At 40.3% G+C, this 25,585-nt stretch overlaps 1 protein-coding gene across 1 annotated transcript in view; it reads left to right on the plus strand.

The window, feature by feature from the left end:
* Positions 1–25,585, plus strand: part of ctnnd2a (catenin (cadherin-associated protein), delta 2a) — a 395,533-nt gene that overhangs the window by 354,581 nt on the left and 15,367 nt on the right. The window contains exons 21-22 of the mRNA XM_041814718.1: positions 2,583–2,667; positions 5,084–5,090. Coding sequence (XP_041670652.1) covers positions 2,583–2,667; positions 5,084–5,090 — 92 coding nt within the window. The remainder of the gene's footprint in view (positions 1–2,582; positions 2,668–5,083; positions 5,091–25,585) is intronic.

Consider the following 25,585-nt stretch of genomic DNA (forward strand, 5'->3'; position numbering starts at 1 on the left):
CCCCGTATATCAGGCTGCAAACTGACAAACCAGTGGGAAACGTGGTTAAAATTAGCGACAGTTGGGCTCATGTCCGCACCAGCTCCTTCTCAATCTTCTCACCACAGCAGGCAGAAATATGCACGGTCCCCCACAGGAGTGTGGGGGCAGGTGTGCCATGAATATCAGATGGGATCAGTTCCTATACAGACTATGACTGAGTGGCCCATCCGCAGGTCACCTGACGGTCATTTTATCATTTTACCATTCATTCATCAGGGATCAGTAAACTGGTGGACAACCCCAGTTGTCTTTTTATTCCTTGCGTGCATGTTTCTCATAGCACCTGACACTATTGGCGGTATTTATGATCATTATTTAGGCTCTTAAATAAACTTCGTCAGATTACGACAGAAACACGTAAACCTACATAAACATGGGAGTATTGACAAAAGATCACACAGGCATAGAGACAACAGGAGGAGATAGAGACATGCAATGTGTGTGGATAATAGTGAGGAGAGAGAAAATGAATAGATAAAGTCAGTGGAGGACAAAAAAAGTCCTAAAGTTACTCCTGATGTGGCAGGAAGACAAAAAAGTTTATTTCCATTCCTGTCATTCATACATGCATAAAAAATAATAGACAGATAGGCAGACAGACAGACAGTAGTCATAACCCACGAGAAATTCTGACCAGTTAGAGAGCATTTTCCTGCTTGTAAATGTCCCCATGTTAACATTGAACGAACAATATGAACTGATGCAAAAGTGTAACAAACTGCTCCATGATTCAAACCAGATAAAAGCACAAATAGATTTGTGAAAACGCCCTGAGCTTACTCTGAACTGACCGAAGTGACCACACATCCATCATTCATAACCGTGATCTTTCATCCAAAACAGACAGCCAGAGAGCAGGGAAGATGCAGAAGGAATATACTGTCACTGTGGAAGACGAGCGGGGTGCTCTGCCTGGTTGATATGGAAACCAGCAGGTCAGGGGTTTCCATGACACCAGAGTGTTATCTGGCAGAGGTCAAATGTTCATTCATTGTCAGGGAGAGAGAATCAGTCTATTTGTGAAACTGCACTCAAGGGCATCATTACGCAGAGAGATGAGGCACTGAGAGAAACCTTTGTAAGAGAGCGTAGTTAGCTGCTAATAGCCCACACATCTTCATTTTCTCAGGATAGGTACACTGAGGGGAAATACTCTCTAACAGCTCTGCCAATGCAACATTGACAAAATTTCATACTTTCAGATTAGGAAAACGCCTTACCCAGTACTCCTATAGAACAAAGCTGTTAGTTAAACAACAGGGAAATTATATTTCTACAGATTCCCTTTACAGCTCCTCCTAAACATTATACAGTTACAGTGCTGGATGGGGCTGAGGGGCTTAGATTGCAGGACAGGACTTACAGAATGCTGTAGAAGTCACAGTTTTTACCAAGATGAAGACAAATCCAATAGACTAATCTGGAGCAACATCACCATTGAGTCATGTTGTATGTGCACTCAGGTGGCAGAAAACAGTTAAAGCAGTTGATTCACGAGAGGTTAAAGACACAGACGTCCTGCATGATTATTAAAAATTATCAGAGGTCCCCAGGTAATACTATTCCCATGGGAATGGTACTGTAGACCAGTGGTTCTCAACCTGGGGGAAGGGGTTGTCGGATGCATTCCAAAAAATAAAGAATATTTTCAAATGATTCCAAAGGGTATGTTTTATCAAATTTTATAAAAATATATGCATGAAATTAGTGAAATGTAAAATAAAAGAATGGTCATTTGGTGAGATTTATGCTCTATGCAAAATAATGCTTAAAAATCCTTAAAATGTAAATCTTCTCATGTCTAATGACTGTGTCAACTACGCTTCAACCACCCTCAGGTCCAGTGGGGGTCTGTGGTCTCTGGCACCTTGATTTTGGGGGTTGCAGGCTGAAAAGTTGAAAAACAAAAACTGCTTTAGACATTTCTCATACCCTGCATATAATACAGCCTTGGATTCCTTTCGACAGTAGTCCAAACAGCGCTCCAACACTGGATCACATGACCTGGCATCATAATGCCATGGCAAACCTGAAGAGGCTCAGGAGGACACGGCCTCAGGTGAAAGTAGGTCAACGGCTCTGCTAACCACTCTCAGGTGATCCCCCAGATCATTAGTATGTGAATGGTCAACAGAGGCTTTGTTTCCTCGCTCTGTCTCGCCTTTTGAAGAAGAGGCAAATCGTCTCAAGAACTTCAGTCACTTCCACTTGCCCCTGTGCTGAAGATTTGGAGAGCCGTGACCTGGATGAGTGAGAACCTACACAGACATCTAAAACACATACACAGTGATTAAACTACATTGATAAACCCAAGGTTAAAGGCAGTTTTGGGCTGATTTTGCTTATTTTTATTGACAAATGTAAAATCCCTTTTAACTTCCCTCCAGCCATGCCCCTGTTAGAAGGGCAGGTTAACTGTTGAAGATGTGAGAGCCACTGGCCTGCCAACATCTGGTTAAGACAAAGGACAGACTAGCATAGAATCATCACCCAAATTCCTAGGGTGCAGGGGAATTAACCATTTCTTTATCTCTCTCCAGACACTCAGCAAAGGTGGTGAAGGCAGCCTCTCAGGTCCTCAGCAGTATGTGGCAGTACAGAGACCTGCGCTCCCTCTACAAGAAGGTAGGACACGCTGGAAAAACTGGTTTTCAATGCATCTATGTTTGAACTTTCTTCCTCCCACTCCTACTTCATGTCTTTACTGATAAGGGACTGAAGGTATGAGGCAGCATGAAGGAACGGATGTACAAACGTCTTTAAATCGTTAGTTTAAAACTGTGAAAGATCTGGAGTTGTTTTTCATAAAATGTTTGTCTGGTGAAAAATCTCTAATATCTTTTTTATCACCCCATGTCTTCTCACCAAGCCTGCCCATAAAGATAAAAGGGAGAGCTTTCTGGGGCCCAGCTAGACTGGGGGGCCCATGGGGGTCAGGGAAAAATTTGTGGTTCATTGTAAAGCTAAGCTGTGATAATGTTTTATTTTTAACCTGAAAAGTATTCACTCCAAAGCAACATACAATGCATTTTATTTATTAATGCAGCAGTACAGTATATCCTTTTTTTTTTTACATGTAAACCCCTTTTCTTAAAATACAGTTACCTTTTATAGGTAATGTTAACAGTGTGGATGGGCACACTGAACTTAACCATTCAGAAGTCATATTAGATATCAAATCTTAGTAATAATGTGCAAAAACCTCAGCATACAGTGAGACAGTTTGATAGAGAATAATTAAACAGTTGTGAAAAGAGGCAAAAAATGTGGTGAAAATGGGCAAAGTTTATGAAAGCTGCAAATGTACCAAATTGGCAAGTAGGAGAGGCAAAAAGGTGGAAATGGGTATATACTGCAAAATTTCACCAAAATAATTATTAAAAATGGCAAATAATTGGAAAGAACTGGAAAAAAAAACTGCAGAATGGGTCAATAGAGGCAATAAAGGTGGCACAACAAGACTATGTTCGTCAACTTGTTTTAGTCACTGTGCAGCACTTTGGCAAATGTAATGTTTTGTAAAATGTGCTATATAAATAAAGTGGATTGGATTGGAACAGAGGCAAAAAGAACAGTTAAAACATGGCAAATAATTGGCAAAAATGTGCAAGTAGTGGCAAATTTGGTCAAAAGTGTCATAAAGAAGTAGCAGATATGACCAAAAATAAGCAATATGGGTCAAAAGTGGTGAAAAGAACTGTTATAAAATGGTAAATAATTTGCAAAAATTGGCAAAATGGGTCAAAACTCCCAGAAATTTAAAAAAGTTACTATCTGTGACATATTGGCTTAAACCAAAGACTTTACATTAGATGTTCCTGCTGTCTTTCTATCAGCAGATAAGATCATAAAAATTCCATCATAACATTTTCATTTTCCATCGTTATAATTTTCCTTTTTAATCATAAGGAAACCTCAACCAATTGTCAGCATTTAATTCATAAGAAGTCTTAATAAAATCATATTATATTAGAGTATGGAGAGAATAGAGGAACAAACACCCAGCTTTCTGTTTTCAAGTCCGTCTCCGGTTTAGTTACTCATAAAGCATTCAGACAGAGTTATTTACATTAGGCTGGTGTTTTCTCTTCCAGATACTAAGACGCCAAACAGATATGACCCTCAGATTCCTGAAGACTCTCTGAAACCTTGCTGGATTAATTGTATCGTGTTTTCTGGTCAGGACTAATCTGAGTATGGATTTGCTGTTGTCTCAGACGCCATGTGAATCCCTCCAGTCTGAGTTGGCTGCAAAAGTGCAGTTGATTCACCCTGCAATTAATTCTCTTGCAAGGAGCTTATGGGATTGATCCGATGATCACAAAATACACCTAGAGGACAATAACAATGAAACCTGTGACTTTATTTGACGCACTGTACATTATTCTCATTACAGCGTTATGCATGTAATTTCTGAGGAAAGCCCGTTTGAACCAGTGATATCATCCAGTCAGTCTTTGTTGAGTATTTGGTACCCACCACGGGTGCTAAAAATAGAATTCAAACCTTTCTTTGTAATTTGGAGCAGCACTACATCCACTTTAGAACTACGGAAGTATTTCAAAGTATTGCAATCAGGTGTGATTTCATATGAACATTACTGACATTTAGCTTTCTTCTTCTGTCTGTCTTCTGTCATTGCACACTGCCCTACAGTCTCATACCCTTATGTGGGCACAAAAGGGGCGTTTTTCTATGCTAATTAGGAGAGACGTGCTTGTGCTTCCAACTTAAGAGCACCTGGCATTCATCAACTTAAGAACATAGGAGAGAACAGTTCAGCAGTTTAAGAACATGACATGATCTCCATGTGAGTTTCCTTAGAGATTTTCTCTAGTGTTATGGAAAAGCATATGGTGATCTAATGGAAAGGGGTTAGGAATTATTTAAGCTCCTAAAAACATAGTGGCAGAGTGAGATAAGAAGTTGTGACAAAGACATCGGGGTAAATGGGGGAGCAGCTGCAGGTTAATACTTTAAGTTTAGTCCTGTGCTGTGTACATCCTCTTCTTCTGTTCCTCTGTGTTTTCTTCACCTTAAGGTCAGCAGTAGCTTCCTCCAAACTAAAGAAAAATGGGCTTCTTCTGGGCACCAACACAGCTGAGGACCAGTATTTACAGATGAAGAAGGATCGATGACTTCCTGTTATTCTGTAGACTCACACAAACACTTCTCTCTCAGACACCAGCTCACAATATTCTGATGATTGTCTAGCCCATAATACAGATGAGAGTGGTCAAACGTCACTTCCCACTCACCGGATTGATTATTTGGTTAAAACAGACCCAGAGAATAGAAAATGCTGTAGCTGCAGCCACAGTGATGTCACGTATGTCCACCTCTGCTCCTTCACCCCCTGAGACCTGAACTTTTATTTTAAACTCATTTTTACTTTGTCCCACTCATTTCGGATCAGTAGGACCTTTTTTTAAATGAAACACAAGATACTTGTGCCCTAAAAAAGAGGATCAGCTCTCAGTGAAGAAATCCCTAATCCATTACTATCTGCCTCCACGCCAACATTGAGACATCATCTTACCTATCTAACCACATGGCCCACACAGCCTCAGCAGCATGCCACCTTCAAGAGACCCAGGCTCCGTACATGCAAGCTCCAGGTAGTGACAATGCCGATACTACCTTCCCTAACACCACTCATGATTACAGTGCAACAATTATTATCAATAACTAAGAGTAAAAAAGAGGGGAAAATGAGACAGATTAGGGAGAGTGAGAGAGAGAGCAAGCTTCGCAATAGGGTGGGGGAGGCAGAGCTAAGGGTGTGGTACCATGTCGTGGGTAAACATACACCCCCGGCCTGGCCTGGCGTGGTGCGACAGAGTAGAGAGAGGTTTAAATGAAACTAACGGACAGAGAAGTTAAGGGGTTTTGTCAACCTTCATTTTTGCCCCAGCTGGCATTACTCCTCCTCATCCAGATCCACTGACTGGCCTGAGCTGCTTCACCTGAGATCTCCTTAACTGTCTTTTGCAAATTCTGTCCCTGCACCCCCAGCTCTCTAAGTAATGAAACAGCTGACCTTGCTACAAATCCTCTACATCCCACTTCTACTGGAAGAGTCCTAACTTTCCATCCTCGCTGTTTAGCTTCTGCTCCTAAATCTAAGTATCTCAGCTTCTTCCTTTCATTGGCTTCCTCCACAGAATCCTCCCACAGAGCTGTCAGCTCTATAAAATTAACTACACGCTGACTGGCAAGACCACAGCACTGTGTCAGGCCTAAGATTGGTGCAAACTATCTCCTGTGGCACAAGTTTCCCTCCTAAATCTACCTGCATCTCCCAGTCCTTAGCATCCTTTAACTGGCCTGACTGGTGCCTACCTAAAAAGCTACCTCCTTTAACCTTCTCTCCCTCTCTGACAAACTGAACCGTCCTCATTCCCTGATTACATCCTGCATTTCCTTGTCGCCTTCTGTTTTCAATTTCTGCTGCGAGACTTTTCAAAACTGTCATGCCTCCATGTATATCTACCCTGTGACAGACTGATCTTACATCCTGTCAAATTGTGCTTCAAAGGACACAATGGGTCCCCGTCAACCCATTACTTTAGGTTCTGAAGTGATGGTAGGACGTCATAGGTAGACCCTAGCAGGGATTTGATCTGCCTATCTTCCAAACTCCATAGGTCTCTCCAACTCAGATGATAAATATCAAACCAGAGTCTTGTTTTGAACAGGAGGTAGTTTTCATAAAAAAATGGGTTTGCATATGTAAAGCTTATCTTACTGTAAAACAGTAAAACAGATATTATTATTTTGAATTTTAAATACATTTTGGGTGTCATTTTACAAATTTAGATTCCCAAGACATTAAAAGCCCCTAAATTCCCTAATAATTCTAAAGTCATAACAAAAAAAATTCTTTAAAAAAGTCCCCAAAAACATTCCTCAAGCATTCAAACAAATTCCCTAAAAATTCCATATAAATTTCTGAAAAATATAAAAGGAAATTACAGCCAAAATTTTATCAAATAAAAAAATGCACAAATACTGTAAGTCCCACCCCTAAATTCCATGAAACTAATGAAAAATTTCCAAAATAATTCTTTGTCAAACATCCAAACAAATTCCCTAAAAAATCCATGTATGTCTAAAAAAGTTAAAAGCAAATTACACCCAAAAGTTTTAATCAAATTCCAAAAAAAGCCCAAATTCCATGAAACTAATGGAACATTTCCAAAATAAAACCAAATTACAGGCAAAATTTCTAATCAAATTCCAAAAAAATGCACAAAGTGTCTATTGAACTAATGGAAAATAATGAACAAATTCCCCAGAAGTTGTGTGTAAATTTAGGATGGACAGATTTTCACCCAAATTTCCAAAGAAATTCTTAAAAATCTACAAATAATTTCCTCAAAAATATCAAATCATACTGCCAAAAATATACCAAAATATCCTCCAAAACTTGAAGAAAATTCCTGAAAATTTCAAAGTTATTTCTCTAGATATTCCCCGAAAATTACTTCAACTATTCATTTTCTATAATAAAAAAAAATATCTAACTTCATTTTCAGACTGAGCTCTGTTATATTTTTCAGTGTTGAGACTTTTTTAGGCAGAATAGAGGTTTGTTATAAATTACATATTTTGATTTTTCATGAAGCTACAGATCAAAAACACATTTCTTGCTATTACTTAACAGTCATACATCATCCCGCTGTGGCACTGAGCCCACATTTAAATATCCTGTCCCTTATTTGGTGCTGAAAAAGTTAGCAACCCTAGCCCAATATGAAACCTTGCATTAGGCCCCCAGGTCCTTGCAGCCTATCACCATTCACTTCCTGTCATGTATTTCACCCAGAGAAATTCATGCTGTCGACATACTGTTTGAAAGATGCTAATGCTGCTAACAGGACTCAGTAGCTTCTCCACAGTCAGACTGAAACTCCTGAAGAACGGAGCAAACAGGCAGAAAACCAGAAAAGGGTTTAAGGTGAGGAGAAATGATGGTTGGTTTGTGTTCTTTCATCTCACAGCACACTGACGCTGACAAAACCCTCTCTCACCTCCTCCAGCTCTCTCCTTTCATGACGCTGACATGCAGCTTGATTAAAAGTACTGACAGATGTTCTGTTCCTTTAACTTGTCAATAATGAGTGTTGTTGAGTGAGTTTTTGTGATCAAGGTTATCTACCATTCAGCACAAAAACTTTGGAAGTGAAAGTTTCTGCTATGTTTGGACGTATTAAGTAACACATTCCAGAAAGGTGTCCTTGGCTTTGAATGAGCGTTTTCTCATCTCTGTGGAGAGAAAAGGAAGAATAAAGCCTGTGCTTTATTTGAACTGCATGCTTACGTAGACATTTATATATACACAAATATAATCTACTAATGCAAGGACAGCAGGCAACCGTTCTTCTGTTGCTTTTAATGATCCCTTTTAGTTGAATATTTGCTTTAGCTATAGGAGTTTTACATTGTTCTGCAAGCTGACGTGCCCCCTTAGTTTTGTTTTAAAAACCTTTATTCCTTTGTATGTAAATATTCAGCCTTCTTAATAAAATCTTGTTGAAAAAGATGAAGACCACAACAGTCAAGTCTTAAGAAGACAAACTTTAGAATGTCACTTGTAGGTTTCAAGGATATGAACTTAACTTCTCAAAGCAGTCGTCAAACTTCAGAATCTGCAGAAAAACAAAAGCTATCTGTCCTTGTTTGCAGCGCCCAAACATAAATAAAGAAATGTCTTCTGAATTTCATATTGTTACAGAATGCTTTGAGATGAAAACAAAAACTCAGAATTGGTTAGAACGCTGCGACTTCCTCTCATGATAATGATTTTGGAGTGGGCTCATGTCCGAGTTTGAGACTTTCTGAGAGTTTCCGCAGTCACTCCAGGACAGGCTGCCCTGTGGCATCAGAGAGAGCTCGCCTCATCCTGACGACTGTGTCCCTCTCTTCATTCGTCATCCTCTCATCCCCAGTATTACACTGAACAGTATCCCCATGTGGCCCCTTGGAGCCTCATCTGCTTCACACTTCTCTAATCATTGCCACTGGATAGCATTACACTCGACTGGATGGCATAATAACACTCCAGTGATCCAGACATGAAGGACATCGGCTTTCCACAGCAGCTCGACCTGAAAATGGCCATCTTATTTTTAGGATCATTCGTTTATTTGTTTAACTTTTACCCAAAAAGGCTTTCAGACTTTGATTTAATGAAGGAAGGCATCAGAGACGGAAAACACTTCCTTAAGATTGATGGAACAACAAAATGAGTTTTGCATCTGTCTCATTTGATCCAGCGTGATATAAACAGTAATTCAATGGAAAGAAGGAAAAGTCACTGAAAGACAAGATTTTCACTCTAACAGTCAGAAAGCCCTCATCCATCATCTATAAGCTCAAACAAGATATCATCTTCAGATGTTCATCTTGGCTAATTTAGCTGTTTTTCATCAAGGCCTTTCAATGACCACAGTCCTGTTCTCCAGGAAACCTCTGGACAGAATCTTTAAATTACTTACCCAATACTTTTTGACACAGACAAAAACGCTCTGTTTCTTTTTCATTTTTAAAAAGTTTTCTGTAAACACAACATCATTTCAAGACATTTCTGTATAAGCATTAGGCACTGTAGTTTATATGCTAGGCATGTAGCTGGCGCTGTAACACTGCCACAGAATGCACCAAAAATAGAGAAAAAGATTTTGGAGCAAGCGACCCCCAAACTTTTTTCATACCCAACACTTTCTCCTGACTGCCCTTCTGTTTGCACTGGATCTAAGAACATGTGGTGTTCTCCATGGCCATCTGTTGCTCACGGTGGATTTTGCTGTCAGAGCCGTAATAAGCTCAGTAGCTTCTGCTGTACAAACACAATCCTGTAATCCACCATTGTTGTTGCTGGCCGGGTTGGTGCATGTGGGTTAAGGGGGCTATGACATAGTTTTGTAGTCAAGACCACACTATCCAAGACCAGAACGCACAAAGACGAGACCAAGACTAGTGGGGGTTGTGACAGAGACAAGCCAAGACCATAAATATTAATGTAAAAAATCATCACAGAGTTGAACGGTAAAAGAGCACCCCCTCTTTAAGTTTAGTTTGTTTTTAATTAAATATGGCGGCAAAAAACGAGGTGAACATTCTGTTTTCAAAGCACCACACTGCTAAAATCTAAATGTTAGTAAATTTGTTTAACTAACTATTTGTCAAAAATAAATCCTTGTATGTATTAAAAATCCTCTGACAAGACAATGTTCAATCCTCTGACATGCTGCTGACAAGTCTGTCAGCAGCATGCTTTGACTTTCCACAGAGCTCATGGATATAAATAGGGATGGATACATTTAAAAACAAATGCATATTGAAGACAATAAAATTATTCCAAAAGCAATGAATCCATAGTACAATAAATCTGAATATGAGGGTGCAACAAGCTTAAGGCTATAAAGGAGGAGGCTGGGGCAGAGGAGGTTAAGCTTTGCCAGCAGCAGCAGCAGCAGCATGGTGCAGCAACATTAATGCAAGCAGGGGTTATTAAGAAGTACATCATACATAAATACACCGCTCTGCTAAGAGAAAGAGCTGTGATTGGCTGTGGGAGCTGGGAGGCGATAATTAGGATCAGCTGCCTGTCATCTGATCATCGTTGGGTGTATGACTATATTTCTGGGACTGCAGCATTTTTTTTGCTCACCACTCCCTGCAAGATTTGCCTTTTGTCCCATGGGACCCATAGGATCCCACTCCCGGTGCAACCCTCTAGTCTGCAGGACTGAGCAATTTGTGATATTGATTGCCTCCACACCAGGTAAACCAATTAAACTGTGGGAAAGATCACTATTTAGTATAGAGTGTGGAGGGCTCTCAATGTATACAGACATTTTCTGAAGATAATCACAGCTTACAGGTTTATTTACTGCTTTAATGTTCTAACTTTCCTCTGTTCCCATCCATTCCTGTTCTTCACTTCCTGCCGACCATCTGGCGACAGGATCATGTGACTGCTGTCCATCTTTAATCAAATCCAGATAAACAACATAGACAGGATGATGTTGGAGCCTTTTATTATTGCATCTTGTCCCTCTCCACTCCCAGCTCTGTCCATGACAGTTTTAGAATTCCAGGGCAGCTTTACCTCAGCCTAAACGCTCTGGGTCTGTTACTCACTTGGTACTCAAACCTATGTACTGTATATGTAGTACCCATGTGGGTAGTACATACCCACATACATAGGTTTCCAGATGAAAAAAGTGGTCTGAGGCTCTGAGTACTGTCTGAAGGATGATGGCTGTCATACCTATTTACTTCTTAAATTGTACGACTGAACACAGCCTGGTTAGTGAAAAACCAGCCTAATTTTAAAACTGTGCAAATTGATGCATTAGCAAATCCACACTTGACTTTATCGCCCAAGTCCAGAGCTGCAAAGAAATGACTTCACTGCTGGTATCCCTGCTTTACGTATTAGGTCATGGGTGTTAGGTGCAGCAAAAAATCCTGTTAGCCTCCAATCCAAACATGGATTAGCATACAATTTAGACGAAAAGTTGAGCTGGGTGTCTCTGCAGAATGTTTGCAAGGGAAAGAAAGAGAGAGCAGCCAGAAAGGAGAATAGAGGAGAGAAGTGAAGTGAGTTCTTGAAAATTCTGCAGTTTGAAAATAGGCTTCTCTAAGTCGTGCGTGTGCCTGTTTGTGTGTAGTTTTGGAAAATAGGCGAAAAGCGTGGGGTCAATAATGAGTCAATTTGAGCTCTGCTGGCAACGAGTTGTTTGCTTTGAAGTTTTGGAGTAATGAGAGCGTTTTTGAACACTCTCTCAAACTGTGTAGAAGTTATAGGTGTGGGTATACGTGAACGCAGCTTTGTTTATGTGCCGGAGTGTCGTTGAAAGTGTCAAACTGCAGTAAGAAGAGTTAATCAGTTCCTACGGCAGTGCCATGGGAGCAGAGAGAGAGGCAAGGAAGAGAGGAAAGATGCAACAAAACGGAGGGCCGGGCTGCCTGGCACTTCACTTAAACGTAAAGTTGGAGCCCATAAATAAACACTTAGTCTATATGTAAATAACGTCTGAGATGACTCAAGGATCAGTGGTGCAGTGGTCATTAATAAACCAAAGCCAACACTAGTGCTGACTTTAGGATTAATCATGTATAATAGTCTCCAGAGTGCAAAAAACTCTACTTTTACCCCAGTTTATTTGGATTATTTGACAGGATGTGTCCTCATTCACTGTGTGCGTTTGTATGGAGTGTTTCATCTCCATTTCCTGGGAGGGAAGCCACAGGTCATCTTTTTAAGTAAACAACAAATGTGCAGAACTGTTCAACAAGGGGATTTGATGGAAAACAAGAACTTCAAACATGATCACTTTGTAAATAAACCTATTCTTAATGGGACCAGGAGGACCCAGTTCTCCATCTTGCACGTATTCTCTCCGTCTCTCCTCTCTCTCTCATTCACAAGAACTAAACATTTAATATCCGACTAATCATGTCATTTGATCACTTCTGCAGGGCTACCCCCTGGTCTCAATGTGCTTGTCTGAGGATTTTGGTCCACCTGGGGGTCAATCTTTATCAAAGGGTCACCTACATGTACTGCTGCGGCTAACTCTTGTTAAAAATGAAGCTAAAAGTTGCAGTTCCTGCTTCTGCAGAAGCATCAAAAGTCAAATGTGTTCCCAATGTTAGAAGTCCATGTTTACACGTTTACAACCTAGTTGCAAAAAAAACTAAGGCCCGCCTTGAGGCAGAAGTGACATCCTGTGGGATGTTTACATCTAACATCAGCATCGGCCGATGGTCATCCCGTTAACTGTCATCAACCCATCTAAAAACAATGTGGTATACCACGATGGCAATGCAATTGTATGTCTAAATTGGGAAAAAGAAAAATGTTAAGTGTATGAAATGATAGACAGCCATCTGGCAAGCTTTGGCTGCATTGTACAAACCCTCCCATCAGCACAGTTCGCTGCCAGCACTTCAGCTTGGATTTGGCTGTAATTGGCTGAAAAAGAGGGACACTTTAAACATCCTCCGGTCACCTACTCACACCTGCAGGTTGTGCAGGCGCAGTCAGGAAATAAAGCCAAAAGGTCTGCAGTGGGACATCTGAGCATGGTGGAATAGTGCATTAAACATGATGCAAAGCCTCTTGCATTAATGCCTCTGCGATCTCAGCGCAACTTTAACTGCACAGCGGTTAGCTTGAAAATGTTATCACATCTCTCTCTCAGTTTGAACAGCTGACATGAGAAGTCAGTGTATCAGATTCATCAGCTGCTGATGTGATCCCTTCGGTAAGAGTCTTGAAACATCTTTTACTCATAGAGGCAGCCACTGATTATGGAGTTAAAAACCTAAAAAGATGACTTTATTAGAGGCTGTTAGCAAAAGATTTGAACATGCAGAGTCTGATTCACTGTTCTGCATTGTTACTTTATTACATCCTGGTACAAAGAGCGCTGTTTAGCTGAGGATGTTAAATAAATAGTATGTGTGCACTACCTGTGCTGGAGGTGAGGCTGCTTCTCACACCCTGGATGAAACAGACTGAGATGCTAATCTTTGTAGAGAAAAACATTAATCTTCCTAAGAAGGAGACTTTGAGGTTTGGCTGGGCACTATATCTGGATTTTGTAAAATCACTGTGGGAGACAGACATGTGGGAAAGGAGCCACAGGACTTGAACCCTAGCTCCCCACATACATGTAGCGTGGCCGGGCCTTTAGGTCATCTGCGTGACTCCAGCTCTTTGTTTTTGCACTTGGTAAATAAAACTGTTCCTAATAGGAGCAGAAGGATTCTCCATCTCAGACCCAATATTCTCTCCCTCTCTCTCTCTTGCAGGCATATCCATGAGCTAAACACTGAGTTTCAGACTGTATATTCACACCATTACACTTTGTCATATCACTGTTCAGTCTGTAATTTCTGCCGGGCTGCCGTGCCTCATTTCTTGATAAACGATCTAGCTTGGGTACTTAATCAGACACTCTCTCTCCCTCTCTCTCTCTCCCTCTCACACACATAATACTCATATCACAAACACAAATCACCAGAACAGACACACACATATGACAGATGGGGTTCAGGGTCAGAGAGATGCTCTGTTTGTCACACATGTGACAGATTTACAATATGTTGCAGGGATTTGTAATTCAGTGTGTGGGTGTGTTTGTGTGATGCGACTGAGTGACAAATGTGTGTGTGATGTTTGTATGTGTGAGGTCATTGATTGCACAGCACAGTGCTCTGCAGAATCTTTGCATGTATGATTCTCAGGATGTGTGACCATCAGTGTTGGGGAATGTACTTTATATTTTAACAAGATTGCTTCCATTAAAGAGCTAACTTGTTACCAAATACTGCATCACATAAAGTAACATATAAGAGTACTTTAACATGATCGAGAAAAAAAAACCTTTTGAGAGTTGTTGCACACATCAGTGATATGGTCCTGATGGCATGGAGCTACTGGTCACTGTTATTACACCTCAGGCCATTCAGATTCCACAACAGTGTAATGCTAGCATCCACTTCTGTCAGTATTGCAGAGCAATGCATGGCTGAAGCTCCACAGTTGAACATGCACACTGCTGCTGATCCCGTCTTGTCTTTCGGACCCCTCTGTTACCTCTAAACAGACACAGATTGGGATCACTTATTAAGTTTCAATCAGAGTATTTGTTCTTTTACTTGAGTACTATAGTCTTGTACTTTTTCCACCTCTGTTGACTGCACAGAAGCACATAAAGAGAGAATGATCCCACATTGCATCACACAACAGCTGTTGTATGTCCCTTTATTATAAGTATCAGTGTTTAGTGCGGTGCATTTGCACAGGACAAGAAAATTCTGTAATGTACTCAAATTTGCAGACTTTTATGAAGGAAACATAAGGGTGCTACATGGTTGCATAATGAAACACAGTGAATTTATTTCTAAAGTTTTGCAAAAATATGCAATGTTGTGCACATCATGTTCTGCAGATGATGTTTCCTGGATGTGTCCTAAACATACTGATAAACAGAGTTTCCAACAGACAACATACGCCTAAGTGTTTGTGTATGTAGCAGAACACAACAAATGCTTAATGTGGTTTCCCCAAATTCAACTAAAAATGCAACTTCTAATGACTCCTCCACTCTCAAAATGATTCAACCCCTTCATATTAAGCATCTTTAGTCCTTAGTAGAGCACGCTTTTGCTTCTATGATCTGCTGCAAACAAAATGCATATCCAGACAGCAGCTTCTGGCAGCGTTCCTGAGGAATCTTAGCCCATTTCTCATGTGCAATGGTCTCCAGTTTAGTGATATTCTTGGGTCTAGATGCTGTAACCGATTTTCTATGGGATTAGTCAGGTGACTGCGATGGCCATTGTAGCATCTTTCAGGACTTCTCCTGCAACCAAGCCTTAGTGGAATTTGTGTATGCTTGGGATCATTGTCCTGTTGGAAAGTCTAATGACTCCCAGGCTTCAGTTTCCTCACAGACAGGATGGCGTTTCCTCCTAGGACTTCCTGATACTGAATCCACACGCTGCAGGTTTTTAGTGACAGAGGATGTAAAGCAGCCCTAGAGCATCACTGAGCCACCAGCATGCTTAAATGTGAGCTCAGTGTTCTTTTCAGCATATGCTTCATTCTGCTTCCTCCAGACATACCTCTGATCCATCATGACAAAAAGTTCCAGTTTTGTTTAATCGTTCCATAGAAAAGAATCCACAAACCTCTGCAGCTTATTTTGATGATTTTTAGCAGGTTGAAGCAAACTTTTCATGGTCTTTTGGGTCAGTAGTGGTGTGCGTCTTGGAGTTCTGCCATGGAAACCGTCTACATTCAGTACCACCTAACTGTACTCACTGAAATCTCAGACCCTGTTGCCACCTAGTTGTGCTGGAGGTCTTTTGCAGTCACTCGAGGGTTTTTACACAACCTGCTTTCTCAGATTTCTGGTTGCAGCTATTGCTAGCTTCCTTTTTCTGCTCTGTCGAGGTAGTAGAACAAGGTAGTGTAACTTTATGTCTACTACTTTCTAGTTTACAGCTTATAATGTGTAACTGTGCAGCCTTATAGAATAACATACATGATAACCTTCACTGCTCTATAATATAATCACTCTCTGTCCATGAACTGTGCAGAGGAGTAAATTAAGACAAGTTTTTTATTGGTCTCAGAGGTCCCCAAAACATGCCTGTGAAGTTTGGTGCTGAAAAAAACACGCCAGTATTGTTTTTTTGTATTTCTCCAAAACCCTTCTGTTTCAGCCCTGCTCTGTTTCTGTGTCTGTGGCTTTAAATGTCACTGAGCTGTCTGACTCTGCCCCTCTCAGGAAATGGATGTGGTATGATGGATGTGGCTCTCCTGATCTCCCTCTCAGCTGGCAGCTGAGAGGAATATCAGGAGAGGAGGGTGGGACTTTCTTCCAAACGGGGTGAACCAACCGCACCCGGGGGTGCGGCTAACTCCCCACATGACATCATGAGGGGAAAATCTGAGAACGGCTTGTTTCAGCATACATTTTCCCCTTTAAACTGCACAGCTTACATGAACACAACATGTGCTTCCAAAAATTCAGCATTATGGTAATATTTCACAAAATGCACGCTGTCCTCTCTGACATCTCACAAGTAAACTTAGCTACACATGCTCATTGATGCAACTATAGGTTTACTGTACACAGCTACCTACACAGAAGTCATAGAGAAACTGAAGCTGATACTTCTGGAATTTCTTTCATGTTTTGACATCAGGACTAAAAAGATGAACACCTTACCTCAGTAATGTTTTACTTTAATGACAAATATGTATTATTTCAGTCCAAAACTAACCCTTTTCATTTCTTAGAACAACTAAAAAGTAACCTTGTTACTCTAATGGATTACTTTGAAACATGTTTACCCCATCTGTTTGCATTTTCCACTTTTCTGATAGTGTCAAATTAAAACTGTCTGAATTTCTGTCAGAGTTTGCTGTTGGGAAGATGTTCTTTTGTCCAGAGGCAGCTAAAATTAAACCGTCATCCACTGCAATACGGCGTTAACAAGAAACGACAGCCAGAAAGAGATGAGTGTTTGAAATACTTAAGTCGACATCAAACCATCCTCAGGCCTCAGAAGCTGCCTCAGTGTGTTGCCTGCTTTCTCTCTGATGTTCACCTGTGTCAGACAGGGAGGCAGGGAGAAGTGTGTTGTGATCGCCTGTCTCAGTGTAGGCTAAAACACTATTTTAAGAAGACAGAGAGGCAGAACCGTGCAGCACTCACATACAGTAGCCTGAGCTGTTCACAGTAAAGGTCAATTCCTAAATCAGCAGAACAAAAGCAGAAAAATAAAGAATGCAAAGGTCAGATGCATATTATTCCTGAGAGGATAGATGGATCATGTGTTGAATAAGGTGCTCACTTTTCTTAAGGAAGGCATATCTTTAAAAATGTCAGTATTTTTGCACATATCTTTGGATTTTCAGAATATCTAATAACACAAAAAAGGTGCCACTAATTTAGTGGCTGACCATGGTATTATTGTGTTTGATTGGCCAGCCAACTGGTCTGACCTGAACCCCTTAGAGAATCTCTGGAAGATGAGAGACACCAGACTCAACAATCCAGACAGGATGAAAAGTTAATTTCCTTTTGCCTTATAAATTTTAGTAACACAAAATAAAGTGGAATTCTTTTCAAACACTTGAATCAGTTCAATGCTGAACTCTTTAAGAGTTGTGGTGAAGGAGGCTGGACTTAAATATGGGCGTGTAAATGACGTCTGATGCTTCCACAGACAGCCTCTAGTGGGCAATCAAGGAACTGCACTGCACCGCCAACATTTGTTTCACTTTTTTTTAAGGGATTCCCCCTTGATACGAACTTGTTTCATTCATATGGCAGCTGGCATCATTCACCATCAGTCTGCATAACAAGTTACACATGTGCTCATGTAGTTAGTATGTTTTGATAGGAGAAATGCTTCACGTCTCTTTCTATGTCACACCACTGTATTCCTTCAGCAGCCATGTTTCTTCTCAAGGCACACTAATGAGTTAACATGGAAGCAGCAGCCATACTCAAGTAGTCGTGCACGCCCTATGGAAGAAACGGGCGGGGTTTGAAGCACTTAAAAAGACACACCTTAAAGCTAACATTCAGAGAAATTTTGTAGAGAGCAGGTTTATACGGGGTCTAAAAACCTCCTCTGGAGTGTGTTATATTTTAAATAAAGCATGCCACAGATATTACATTAAGACCACAGTAGAGTGAAAGGTTAGAATATGTCACCTTTAATCTAATAATCTGAGTGTGAAATGAGTGAAATAGAGAACAGGACTTAAGAAGGGACAATGTTCAGGGGCCTAGAGCGGACCCAACACCCATCAGGTGTAACCTTTCACATTTTTGGTCATAATTGCCGTCTGGCATGAGTGCAGCCACACACACTCATGCACCTCATTTATTGGTGCAGTAATCGCTTTTTACCTCGCAGTCCCATGACCTTCAACTAACCATCAAGTGATGGGTAGAGCAACAGGCAGAATGGTTGCCTAGCAACTCTCCTTTTTTTTTCCTCTCACTTTTTCTAAAGTGCCTAAAGGGGTGTAAGGGAGTGAGTTGTGAGAGGAAGAGGAGACGGGTGGAGAGAGAAGGAAAAACAGACTGATGAGGAGACGAGGTGAGAGTCAGAGAGAATAGATACTCTGTATTAGAACTAGCAGAACTACGATACGTTAAAAAATGTTTTGATCACTTTTAGCCTGCATATTAGTGACATAACATTAGTGCTGCGCAGTTATTCCAGTCGTAAATGCAGTTGCAATGTCAGGCAGTGTAATAACATAATCACTCAGAAGGCTGTAATTATTTCAGTTTTCAGTAGTACTGTAAAGGTTTACTAAAATGCCTGCAGAAAGGTTTAAAGTTTACACAAATTTTTTTGCATGTCAGGCAGCAGCAGAGAACTTCCACTGGGGGGCAAGAAGGGATTTCTGCACAGAGAAACTCCACCAAAAGGCCATGTTGTGAGCTGTTCACGACTATACCAGGCATTCAAAGTGTGAAAATCAGTAGAAATACTTGGTCCCATTTTCTCACTTTGAAGGATAAGAAAAGTTTGTGCTTGTTACAGAAGGAGAATTTGTAGCATGGCAGACACTGTGCTGATAAACTCGCTCTACATTCTCTCTGTCCCGCTGCATGCACTCAATGTTCTCGCAGCATGTTCTGTCACACTTTCTATTTTGATGTCAGTCTGGGTCATATAATATTCTCACTATCTCTTTAAGCTGCTAAATTTGGAGATTATCAAACAGAATCAAAACTGGGCTCCAGAAATTTTGGAGAAGTGTCAAAACGCTTGTAACACTCAGCTGAGAATGACCCTGACTCTATCTGAGCTGTTATTCTCCTGTTTAACCCCATCGAACTGGATCATTAAGCACAAAAGACTCAGCAATGTGACTGAACATTTTTAACGACGACTTTGAGCGTGACTGTCCGTTCCTGACCCTGCAGAGCAGTGGACAAAACAATCTTATATTTAGGCCCATTTACTTGTTTGTTTCAGAGCTTTCAACCGAAACAACAGACAGTTATTTGTTAATGTAGGATAATTGGTCAAAGCCTGTGTTTGTCACAAAGTCAAAGAGGCTCATTGTGTATGGTTTACCAAAGGAAAAACATAAAATAAAGAGTCTTTGAATAAATTCCTCTTCAATGAATGAAGCTACTTATAGAAAGAGGCTCCGTACATTCAAAGTTAGCCTATAATTGCAAAAAACATGCTTTAAAAGATTTAAAAGAATTATCTAGCACATTTTTATTCCAATATTGTAACTATTTCCCAAATACAAGCAAAAGACAGCAATAACTTATCTTTGTTTGAATTAGCTTCACAGAGCCCTGGTAGCAAAGGAGATGCAGAAACCCTTCTTGTCAAGTCTCCTCATAAAACAGACTTTTCTGTGATTTAACTTAAAATACAAACAATCACAGTGTTTAATGGTGAATTCTAAAGGTGCAAAGAGACACAGTTTGTGACTTTAAACAGCATCTGGCTAGCTACTTAGCAATATACATTCTTTTAAAGCTAAGCTAACAAAATGTTTTTTGTTACTTTGTGTTTGGTACATTATTTCTTTGATGTGACAATACTTCTTGGTAATAAATCTTATATTGTTGGAAAGCCTGTTTATCTCTAGGATCATGCATTTGTGGGATGAGCAGCAGAGCTGAGTATGTGGGTTATGCCCAAATCCTCTCTGCTAATGCCAGACAGCTTATTCTAATGTTGCTTTTGACTCTTTTAGGGCTTTTGGTACCCCCCAGGTGCTTAAATCAAGTGCCTGATTGTCATCTTTGGAAAGATCTCAATGCAGAGATATGGAGTTGAGATCCTGCACCCAGTGGCAATCCCATATCTCCACAGCCTGGGACTGAACAAAATGACAACGTTCGCCTCCTGTTTGTTAAATAAGTAAATTGTTAAATTGTTAATATGATTTGTTTCTTCAGACTACAATCATCCAACCCACCAAATAACATCAAACAAGACTTAACGTCAGATTAAGCAGTGTGGCACTGGCAGAGAAGATTTGGCAATTTTTTATGGGTGCAACCCACATACTCAGCTCTGCTGCTCATCCCACAAATCCATGTTCCTTACAAATGTGGCACCATTTAAAGGGAAATTAACAGGCTTTACAACGGTATAAGATTTATACCGAATATAGAAGCGTTGTTACAACAAAGAAATAATCTATCAAACACGCAGTTTAACATCAATTTTCATTGCTATGCAGATGACACCAAGCTCTACCTGTCGACCAAACGTAACTCCATCGGCGCAACCCACATCCTTAGCTCTGCTGCTAATCCCACAAATGCATGATCCTTACAAATGTGGCACAATTTTAAAGGGTAATAAACAGGCTTTCCAAGAGTGTAAGATTTATTGACAAGAAGCATTGTTACAACAAAGAAATAATCTACCGAACACAATTTTCCTTACTGTCAAGAGTAACTGGGCCATCATTAAGAGTGATCCTCTTTTGATTTAGGTTTTCCCTGAACCTTTGATTGTTTCTTTCAGATGTGCACCTACTCTTAGGGACAGGTTAATGCATTTTTATCTTCCAGAGGACAACAAAAGGACTTGGCTGAAAGAACCAGCTGGTGTGTTTAAATGAATGCATTGTCCTCACTGTGATAATGTTGCTCAAACTAAAGGGGTTTTGTTAATTGTAACACCACTTTTGTCATATATTGTTTGTTTTGTCAATGTAAGGAGGGTTTCAGCTACATAAGACCTCTGAGGGATCTCTTGGCTGAGCGTTAACATGCTATCAGAGTCAGAAATCAGGATTACCCTATGGTGAGGCATTTTAATGTACCTCACAGTGCTATTGATTCTTTATTGCACATTGAAGGCACTGAACATGTCCAACCTCTGGGCAGAGGAGCTAATAAAATACAAAAGCTTAATCCAAGAGAAGCTTTCTGGATCCATCGTCTGAATGCCTTAAGATATCCCGGTTTGAATTGGGGTTGACTGTGAGGAAATCTATCTTTAACAATGTCTGTTTAAAATACCCTACATATGATCCCATCTAGTACACTGAGTAAAGTCCCTTCCCCCTGTGGTTGATAAACTCTGATGAAGGTCCTGAAATTACCTCCAGACTCGGTCAAATAGTCGGCTTAATGAAGGGTAGCTAATGGAGAGCAGAGCTATGCATGCATGCCATGTATCCATGCGTCCTATATCTGCAGTGCTCAGGGCAGCTGGGGCCTCCTGTCAATTTATTTTCCTGTTGTTACAAACGCTGGAACTTCCTTGTTAGTGAATCCGTTTTATGAAAAGATTTACTGTTTAGTGTGACAGCTGATTATGATGTTTTTCAGTGGATTTCAGGGCAAACACTTCACAGGAGAATGAGTTCATCTGCAGCTGATATATCTTTTCTTAGCCCTGTTTGATTCACATTCTCTTAAATGTTTGTTTTTAATGAACAGGAATTCTTTTGGTCTTTGCACAATTTGTTTCCTTTGTGATCGAGAGCTCAAAGTTGTTTCATGTCCTCGCCTCTCCAGATGGCAGCTATTTGAACAAGCATGCAAAGCTCTGATCGGGGCATGCTATTTAAAACAAACAGAACTATCTGGACAAGCATGACTGTAATGTGCACTGATTTCTGCAGAAGCCATGCAGACATGCATCTGTACGTTTAATTTGACTCCATTATCCCACATAAACTTCAAAACTTTAGTTGTCTTCTCAAGATCTCAACTTATAACTAGTTATTTTAAGGTAGGGAAGTTTTTTCATGATGAATTACAATCAGCTGTGTTTTCATTAAAGTAACTCATCATCACAGAATATCCAGTCTTAATCTAAGGAAAGATTTCCACTGAATTGAATATACTTCAATTCATCCAGGAGACCTTGCAGTGTTTGGGAAAGGGCAGGACTTTCCAAAAAATTCCTGGAAGGTGACTGGACAGATGTTCTGTCTATCACATTCATTATGAGCCAATCAGAGCAACAATAAGAAATGAGGTAGTAGACATGCACAGCTCTAGTAACCCTGAGATTGGCAGACGTGTGTTGCAGGCTACACATGGTGGAGATTCTTCTCCTCTGCCAAGACAAGCTTTCTGTGCGGCTCTGTGCTCTTGTTTAACAAAAGAATGTGGTCTAGTTCTGATGAACTACAAAAGCTTCTACACTGTAGCTACATCCGTGTCGTGTAGCGGAAGCTTCAATGATGATAAAAACGGCTATCTTTGGGGCTGCAACATTTATTGCTTAGAGGTGCACTTTGAACAAAAGAAAAAAGTTACACACACTGGCTTCTGCACCTCTGCTACAAAACATTGTCAAGCTAGCAGCAACAAGACATGAGGTGTTTCCTTCTTGGACTTTAAAATAAAAGCACTTCAAAATAAAAGCACTTCCTTTTTAGTTTTAAATGTATGATATTAACCACAGAACTTAGTAGGCTCTTTACTTGTCAGTGTAAACAATAAAATATACTTTTAACACCTGTAATGCCTTATTTTACTAAGTGAATATGAAACATTGTATTTTGTAACCTTTAACAGGAAATGATTCACAACAATCCGAGATAAATGCTACAGCGGAGGCAGCCATTGCTATCGGCTTCCAGCACACCTAACCCCGCTTCTAGCTACCACCACATTCTCCTCAAATGACACTGATTGGTCAGGTCCATTTTCAGACCTGGCACAAACGTGCTGGAGCTTTGCATGATGGATTTGCCTGTTGACAGACATGGAATCTGACTAATCCGTCTGCTTTGCAAGGTTAGTTTTTGACTGGAATTTCTATATCAATTTTTGAAAAACTGCCATTTATTTGGCTCAGTCTCATATTACTTTAAATATTTCCAACAGCTTTCAAAACCGGATAAATTCTCAATTTTTGTAGCTGTAAGGGGGTGTCTCTTGCTACAATGGCTGTCATGACTGAGTCAATCTGACAGACATGACTTGTTTATGGTTACCATGGAAATGGATGTTAATTGAAAGATTGCTACATAACGAGATGGTAACCGCTACGGTTAGGTGGACGTATTGCATTTATGTTTTGTGGTGCACTCTTGTGATAGAGCCCAATTATTGGCTGCTATTGGCTGCAAGTTCAACCAGCCAAACCCCGCCTCAATAAAGAATTCCATCCCCACCACCCTGTAATGTTGTAGCCCAACTAGGCATTTCCAGTTGAGTAGAGAACAGACGGTGTGACAGCAGACTAATGTTTTGGTTTCATGGATGAGGGAGAAAAGCTGTTAAAGTAACCTTCCTGGTTCATGCTGCAAGTGATCCCAAAAGTTTTGCAACTTTGCAGCATTATATTTCATTATCTCGAGACAACAACACTGGTTTTCCTACCTCCTTGGCCCACCTTGCCTATGGAGTTCCTCGCCCTTAAAAGGAAGCATGGCATAGATTTTCATTGTTTTGCAGATGACTTACAATTATATCTTCCACTTTAAAGCCATAGCCTGCGGTCTCTATAATCTGTTTTTATCAATTACACTTCTTAGCCAAGGTAAAACTTGGCAAAGAAGTGTCAAATATATGTCAGGGTGCATGCACGTCTAGGGTTGTCATATTGAGGTCTTACTGGAGGAATTTTAAAATTAATGTCAAGTATGGCCGGATGCTACAAACTGGAAGTTTTGTGCAGTTTTGCATGCATTTATGTAGAAGTAATTCCTTCTAATGTTGGAATGTTTTTCTCTCTTTTTAAGATCTGGTAGGCGTCAGAGCAGCCATCATCTGGACACAGCAGTGCTTTGAAAAACAAAGAGCCCCATTCAGAGGCCTCAGCAGCCGTATCCCACACCCACACGATCCAGAGGACACTCAGACTCATCAGCACACAGCCTGGAGTCATTATGGAAAGCAGAGTGTGCTTTTCACAGCAGTTAAACATTCACAGAAAACACCGAGCATTAATGGAAAGCTCCAAGAAGAAGAAATGAGAGCAAAAAGGATGAAACTAAAACCAGCACACGTGTCTCCCTCCTGCTGTCTCATCTGCAGTGATTTATGTTCATCAAACATACACCGGCATTATTCCCACAGCTTACAACAATATTTGACAGTTTCAGCTATCAGAGGAGCTCAGGAGTCCACATACCATGAGGAAAGGGATTCTGGTGCCAGCAGCCTCCCGGAGTGGTCTGTCAGATGGAGCCAGCAGGGATCTCAGAGGCAGACAGAGAGGCTTCAGAGACTCTGTGAACTCTGCATGGAGGTTAACAATGGGAGGATAGAGTTAAAGGGAAATCCACCTGTTTTAAACAACAAGGTCTGTTTAGGAAAAATAAATACTGGAGTGTCAAAAAGAGCTGTATTCAGCATTTTTGGGCTGCAGAGTCTGATAAATGTCCTCAAGTGATGTCACATGAGTCAGTGGTATTACATTAGGAATCTCTTTAGGCAAAAGATTCAGAAAAATGGGTTTAGTGCTTTAGAGACCTATGAAGTCCAGGCTGCCCATAAGGGGGATAAAGGGGAGAGCTTTCTGGGGCCCAGTCAAATGGGTAGCCCAACAAGGGCTTGTAGTCTGTGTGGTTTGAGTTTTTGAAAAGTGCTTTATAAATAAAATGTATTATTATTAACCTGTAGTTACAGATCATGTAGCTCCAGACCTATGGTGTAGGCCAGGGGTGGGCAACTGGCAGCCCAAGGTGCCACATGTGGCCCTCCACATCACTCAATACAGCTCCCACGTAAATTTAGAATACCTATATTTATACACTTTAAGAAAAAAAGGACAATACCTGCAATAAAAACATGGAAACAGAAACATTTATCTTATAGTCTTTCACTACTGGTACATGGCCAGTGCTTTTGAATTATTATTATTATTTCATTTGAACAATTCAAAACATGTTTTCAATGTTTTTTTTATTTTCTATTTTTTTTAAATTATTCAAATCTATGTTGTTTCATTTGTATTCATTTTTGAATATTCTAAATTCAATTTCAATATATATATATTAGTTTTTATTTTGCCAAAAAATTAATCAATTATTATT

The sequence above is a fragment of the Cheilinus undulatus genome, linkage group 19 (assembly GCF_018320785.1).
Source record: "Cheilinus undulatus linkage group 19, ASM1832078v1, whole genome shotgun sequence".
NCBI classification, from domain to species: Eukaryota; Metazoa; Chordata; class Actinopteri; order Labriformes; family Labridae; genus Cheilinus; species Cheilinus undulatus.